Source organism: Asterias rubens, chromosome 22 (genome assembly GCF_902459465.1).
Source record: "Asterias rubens chromosome 22, eAstRub1.3, whole genome shotgun sequence".
NCBI lineage: Eukaryota > Metazoa > Echinodermata > Asteroidea > Forcipulatida > Asteriidae > Asterias > Asterias rubens.
The window spans coordinates 1,561,408-1,569,039 of NC_047083.1; the positions used below are offsets into that span (position 1 = coordinate 1,561,408).

The 7,632-nt window shown below is 41.1% G+C and overlaps 1 protein-coding gene across 1 annotated transcript; it reads left to right on the plus strand.

Annotated features, from left to right (window-relative positions):
- The first annotated feature begins 1,102 nt into the window (after positions 1-1,102).
- LOC117305078 (cholecystokinin receptor type A-like) lies at positions 1,103-2,544 on the plus strand. The gene has a single exon (XM_033789807.1). It carries the CDS (start codon positions 1,121-1,123, stop codon positions 2,303-2,305), a length of 1,185 nt encoding a protein of 394 aa, XP_033645698.1. The 5' UTR covers positions 1,103-1,120; the 3' UTR covers positions 2,306-2,544.
- The last annotated feature ends 5,088 nt before the right edge of the window (positions 2,545-7,632 follow it).

Here is a 7,632-nt window from a genome sequence, read left to right on the forward strand (position 1 = left end):
TAAACACACAAAATAAAGGACGGGGCAGAGCCGCAAAAAGGACCGATATGTCTGCTGCCGCCAGCGTCAGCGTTTTAAAAGTATCCCCATTGTAGCCTGAACAGATGACGTCATACTTCGAGGCTCGTGAGTAACACCAGAGACCTGCCTACAGCCGGCGTGTACATTTCACCAAAATTCATCTCACATAGAGGTACGCAGTCAAGTTTGATTGCGGACGTATTAGGGTTGTACTGTTTGGGCATCTTTGAAAAGCTCATGTCACTGCACGTTAATTTGTCCAATTATATCATTGTATCCAATGGAATCACTGGATCTGAATAGCAGGTACGGTTTTGCGGATCAAGACAGGGGCCCATAATGCAGTCAACCCCAAACCAAACGTATGCAAACCCTTTAAAACCCGTAATTAAGCTTCTTTTTTCGATCTGATTTTCCAGTGACAAGTAAGCAGGTGGCGATCGGTGACCAAAATAATGAGGAGGTTCGTCCCGCATCTGTGGACGAAGCTTGGAGCGTGATGTTGATCTCATTAAAATGTTACATAACTCTTGTTCATATAAAGCCATGGATTTGACCATACAGTCTGCATTTTCGGTCGAGCACAAGCGTGATTTGTGTTTGTCTGCGGGTGGTGATTTTGCGTCGCTAGCCGGCGTGTTTTTGCTCGAGGGTGCCTGCCAGTCGAGAAGTTATAATACCCGGAGAGAATTGTCTCAAGAGATACATACTCAACATTCGTATGTAGCATGTATTTTCTCTCTCGACAGGAGATTTTTATTTGATTATGTTCTGTTGAATGATTCTGTGAACATTGTTTCTACTAACTAAGCACTTATTTCATCTCATGAAAAACAACACATTGGAGTGTCGTTTTGTCGTTTTGTAAATGCTTCAATTCAAGACGTTAGGATCAACGGGCTACCGGAGCATTGCGCAAAATAGCAGTATGATCTTCAAGCAAGACATTGTATTTCAGCTGAATAGATGATAGTTGATTCAAGTTGTTCTCGTTAGGAAACAACCGCTAAGCCTAATATTATCACCGCATTGAAATAAACTTTACACTGAACACGTTTATAACGTTTAAATCGAAAACGCCGTTATAGCAGGCTTTGCTATGGCAGATATGAACGCAACTACTGTCGATATGTCGTTATATATGTACGTTTACAAGTTAGAATATACAAGATGGGCAGTGTTTACATTATGGCTTGTGACTTTTCTTATTGGTGTTCCGGGCAATCTGATGATTGTGTCCGTTTACTGGGCAAGCGGGATTAAGACAAGCACCCGGGTGTTCATTGGTTCCCTTGCTGTGGCCGATCTCCTGATGTGTTTGTTAAAGTTTGCGGACGCAATAGTAATCGCATCTGTACGTGATTTTTTAGCTTACGACCTTGACAGTTCTATTTACTTTTTGGGTGTTGGGCTGCTGTACTCGACGGCATTGTTAACGACGGCGATCGCGTTCGACCGATTTGACGCCGTATGTCGTTCCTTACGGCGCACAATGACGCTCCTAAGGGCGAAAGTAGTCTCCGCTCTGTGCTTTGTTGTTGGTTTTATCGGCATAATTCCAGAGGTGGTGCTGAAAATCCAAACCGACCGCAACGGAGAAGTTGACACTTTCGACCAGGCGATCGTGAAAGCGATACCGCTTTCAATTTACGCCACTTCGCTTCTGATCGTCACTGTTTTGTACTCTGGTATCTTTGTGTTTTTACGAAAACGGGAACAAGTTGAGTCGCGTGAGGTGGTTCCCCACACCATGCAACATGGAGTACGTTTAAGCAAAGCTGGTCCTCTTGTTGAGGAACGTGTTTCGTATATTGCCGACAACGTTGCGTCAGACGCACGCGATCCAGGGGCAGTATGGGCCGCCAAACGGCCCGACGTCGGTGGAGCGTCCCTCCCATCAACTAAAAACTCACAAGGCTCAAATGAAGCTTACAGCGTCGCCTCAACTAGCACACAACGCTCGGAGACTGACCGGTGCAAAGCTCATCGCCGTCCTGGCGGCACAAACCAGGCTCGCACAACAAGAATGTTGTTAATCACAACTCTTACGTTTTTCATTCTGTGGTTTCCGTTTGCTTGTCTGAAGGTCTACGCCCTCGGAACCTTGTTCACGGACTTTCAGAAGTCTCACCATCACGCCAACTTAGTCTCTGCGTTGTTTGTTCTAAAAGACATCACCTTTCTGAACAGTATCATCAATGTGTTTATATATGGCACGGCGAATAGGCGCTTTCGACTCGAATCTGAACGCGTGGTGAAAAACATCAGAGCGAGGTTCGGGTGAAACGTCACAGATACAAAGCTGCTTTCATTTTCCTAATAATGCATTAACCATCATTTTGTCCTCGCTACTTTTCACTGATTGGTTTGTTGCCACCCCATTATTTGTAGATTAATAGCTTTCTTTGGCTGTAATCCTCCTGCTTTGTTCTTGACGCCTTCCCTCAATTTATTAATCCTCTTTTTTTGTATACTGTAATATGGATATGTTTGTGTTTGTGCTTAAAGGCAGTTGACACTATTGGTAACTGTCAAAGCCTAGCCTTCTCACTTGGTGTATCTCAACATAAGCATAAAAGCACAAACCTGTGAAAATTTGAGCTCAATCGGTCATCAAAGTTGCGAGATAATAATGAAAGAAAAAACACCCTTGCCACACGAAGTTACGTGCGTTTAGATGGTTGATTTCGAGACCTCAAGTTCTAAATCGGAGGTCTCGAAATCACGGTCGGCCATTTATCGGAGTCATTTGACTCCCATAAATGACCGACCATGCTAGTCGACGAAGTAAAAGGAAAACAGTGCAATTTGAAGGCATGTTTGTGTGGATCATTGTATTCTACTTTTACAACATCTTTCTACCCATATAACATCATAACAAACGGCTACAAACTCTTTTCAAAGACCAACTCGACCGATCCAAGGTAACGGGTTTTTTAGGTAGACACTATGCGAAGCTCCGGTTTGGGTCGGAAGCTAAGGCCATGTCTCCTACTTGTTTTAACCATTATAAATAAAAAGGTTGCTGGAATTGTTGGTTTAGTACCAATGTTTTTAATTGTAAAACGTACAAATGAGTGACTGGTTTGATGTTAGGCTCTGTAAAAAAATCCTGCGTATTACTATTATAATTGTTGATCATCCACCCTTTCATTACTGACAATCCTTTTGTCCTCGCCACTTTACTCCTATTGGTTCATAGCAACCATGTGTTTATAAAATATAAACTTTGATTGGCTACAATTTCCCCGCTTTTTCTGGATCCCTTTCCTTACTCCCTTGCTCATCTTGTTTGCTTTGGATATAGTTTATGTTTGTGTTTGTGTTTGTGTATGCCTTTGACAAAAGTCTGATGTGGATCGAAAGCTAAGGCCATCTCCCCTACTACTAGTTATGATATATTATATTATATATTGTGTGTAATTTTTAAAGGCAGTGGACACTATTGGTAATTACTCAAAATATTTATTAGCATAAACCCTTACTTGGTAACGAGTAATGGGAAGAGGTTGGTAGTATAAAACATTGTGAGGAACGGCTCCCCCTGAAGTTGAGTAGTTTTCGAGAAAGAAGTAATTTTCCCACGAATTTGATTTCGAGACCTCATATTTAGAATTTGAGGTCTCGAAATCAAGCATATGAAAGCACACAACTTCGTGTGACAAGGGTGGTTTTTCTTAATATCTGGCAACTTCGACCACCGATTGAGCTCAAATTTTCACAGGTTTATTATTTTGTGCATTATGGTGAGATACACCAAGTGAGAAGACTGGCTTTTGACAATTACCAATAGTGTCCACTGAAGTCCCCCGCTTTTGTCTGGATACAATCCCTTCATACTTTTTCCTGTTTGCTATAAATGGATATAGTTTATGTTCGTGAAGAGGGTCCGGTTTGGGTCGAAAGCTCAGCCCCTGTTTTTAACTAGTTTTATGTCATATATTCTCTTATTTATGTATTATATGTTAGTATACCTTTTGTGTACATTTCCCGTAATTTCCATAAAAATATCTAGACTTTGAGCCCGAATATCACTATATTTACACGCTTCCAGAGGGCCGTGGAAAACTACCGGTTACTACAGTATGCAAATGATGTAAACAAACCAAGGGTCACTGGGTAATCTATTTTATGATTTCTAATTCATAAACTATTTTCAGTTATCAATAATCATTTACACATCAGAGGAGTATGCACGTTTTTTTTTATTAAAGAGGACAGACACTTTGAGAAGGGTTTACAGCAGATTTGACAAAGCATCTTCGGATGGATTATTGCTCCTGAGTTATTGTTGTCTTCAATCAAAAATCATTTAGGCGAGTTTGAGGTTCGGGAAAGATAATTTTGTAAAACCATTTCACAAATTATCATCTACTGCTTCAGAAAGATTTTCCCAGTTTGATATTTTGGAGGTAAGAATTGTTGTGAGTAATCACTTTACTGTATATCGATTTCATCATTATTACACATACAAATTGTACTTTTAAGTAACTATCATGTTACCTATTAGCTGAATGTGTACATTATTCTCATGTATCAAGTAAAACTGTTTTGTTAGTTGTTGTGCTATACTAAAATCAAATTTGTATGATAATTTCGAAGCGGTTGTTGGCCGACCACCGTTTGAGTGTAACAAGCGTGAGTATTAAATTATGTGTCCAGACAGTGTTAAAATCGTCACCAAAGCAGAATGGACTTTACGACATAGAAAAACCAGTCCAATTGTGCTCACTGTCGAACTAAAATATAGTGTAAAATGACGCTCTAAAATATCATTAACATGTTTAAACTAATTTTAAAGGATATATTCGTGGGCAAAAACTATTGTAACCTTTATTTAAATCAATAAAACGGTAAATGCTGAATGTATACACACAAGTTAGATTTTCCAAGGAGTTATTTCTGACCCGAGGAGGGACTCAAGAGGGGGTTCAAGCCTACCCGCCACCCTTGCACGAATGGGAATCGGCCTCCGCATGCGGTTAGTGGTAGAGTGCGGATGACTTGTGTGCACAGCAGTCGTACGATGTGACAGTGTGTATACGGGTGGGTCATGCGGTGTGATTACACGCACCACGCACAGGGTATACGGGTGGGTTTACAGCGGCGTCTTTTCGGAGCGAATAATGCGACTGCAAGGCTAATTCAGTATGCGAAATGAACACTTCGGCAGCACGCAAGACATACTTCAAAGCTGTAACTCATTATACCTATCAAGAAAATAAAGAGAAAACTGAATTGAAAACTGATAAGAAAACTTAATGGAGGTTGCCTGTAAATTGCTTCATGACGTACATGCAGAGTTGTTGACTCGAGTCATGTGACTGGGACTGTAGTCAAACTCGAATCGCTATGGCCATTTTCAAACCCACGGCGGCTTCGGCTTTGGACTCGGCTTCTGGCTCCGTTCTCTCGTCTGAAGTCCTGAGCGCATAGTCAAAACAACCGCGGGGCCAAGCTAGCCTGAGCCGAATCCGAAGCCAAAGCCATGGTTTCGTAGGGGCCTACGTTTTTTACTTGCGATTTGACTTGTAACTTTCAGCATTGACTTGTAACTTGGCTTAATAGATTTGTGAAATAATGACTTGTGACTTGACTTGCAACTTTCAGCATGGACTTATGACTATACACTTAGACTTGTGAAATAATGACTTGTGACTTGACTTAGACTCGTGAAATAAAGACTTATGACTTGACTTGTGACTTTCAGCATTGACTTATGACTTGACTTAGACTTTATAAATAATAACTCATGACTTGACTTAGACTTGTGAAATAATGACTTATGACTTGACTTCGACTTTTGAAATAATGACTTGGATGACTTGACTTAGACTTGCTGCGAACTCTGGTTACATGTCATTCAGAATCACGATGGACTAGGCATGATCTGTGGCTCAACTTAAACTTACGAAATAATGACTAGTGACTTGACTTAGACTTGCTGCGACCTCTGCTGACATGACATTTTAATAGAATCAAGATCGGGACAAGTTCAGGTTCATTGTCAACAACTTTACACGCAAACAACTTGGGTATGTAAATCCTGCACAATCACAATGACTTATGAATAATTCGCAAAGATCGCTTCGCCAGCTTTAAAAGCGCGGCTTACACTTTGGCGAACTGTTTTGTTAGTTGTTGTGCTATACTAAAATCAAATTTGTATGATAATTTCGAAGCGGTTGTTGGCCGACCACCGTTTGAGTGTAACAAGTGTGAACATTAAATTATGTGTTCAAACAGTGTTAAAATCGTCACCAAAGCAGAATGGACTTTACGGCATAGAAAAACCAGTCCAATTGTGCTCACTGTCGAACTAAAATATAGTGTAAAATGACGCTCTAAAATATCATTAACATGTTTAAACTAATTTTAAAGGATATATTCGTGGGCAAAACCTATTGTAACCTTTATTTAAACCAATAAAACCGTAAAATGCCGAATGTACACACAAGTTAGATTTTCCGAGGAGTTATTTCTGACCCGAGGAGGGGCTCAAGAGGGTGCTCAAGCCTACCCGCCACCCTTGCACGAATGGGGATCGGCCTCCGCATGCGGTTAGTGGTAGAGTGCGGATGACTTGTGTGCACAGTAGTCGTACGATGTGACAGTGTGTATACGGGTGGGTCATGCGGTGTGATTACACGCACCACGCACAGGGTATACGGGTGGGTTTACAGCGTCTTTTCGAAGCGAATAATGCGACTGCCTTGAGCAAGGCTAACTCAGTATGCGAAATGAACACTTCGGCAGCACGCGAGACATACTTCAAAGCTGTAACTCATTATACCTATAAAGATAATAAAGAGAAAACTGAATTGAAAACTGATTAGAAAACTTAATGGAGGTTGCCTGTAAATTGCTTCATGACGTACATGCAGAGTTGTTGACTCGAGTCATGTGACTTGGACTGTAGTCAAACTCGAATCGCTATGGCCATTTTCAAACCCACGGCGGCTTCGGCTTTGGACTCGGCTTCTGGCTCCGTTCTCTCGTCTGAAGTCCTTAGCGCGTACGCAAAACACGCGCAATAGTCAAAACAACCGCGGGGCCAAGCTAGCCTGAGCCGAATCCAAAGCCAAAGCCAGGGTTTCGTAAAGGGGCCTACGTTTTTGACTTGCGATTTGACTTGTAACTTTCAGCATTGACTTGTAATTTGACTTAATAGATTTGTGAAATAATGGCTTGTGACTTGACTTGCAACTTTCAGCATTGACTTATGACTATACACTTAGACTTGTGAAATAATGACCTGTGACTTGACTTAGACTTTATAAATAATAACTCATGACTTGACTTAGACTTGTGAAATAATGACTTATGACTTGACTTCGACTTGTGAAATAATGCCTTGGATGACTTGACTTAGACTTGCTGCGAACTCTGGTTACATGTCATTCAGAATCACGATGGACTAGGCATGGTGGCTCAACTTAAACTTGCGAAATAATGACTTGTGACTTAACTTAGACTTGCTGCGACCTCTGGGGACATGACATTTTAATAGAATCAAGATCGGGACAAGTTCAGGTTCATTGTCAACAATTTCACACGCAAACAACTTGGGTATGTAAATCCTTCACAATCACAATGACTTATGAATAATTC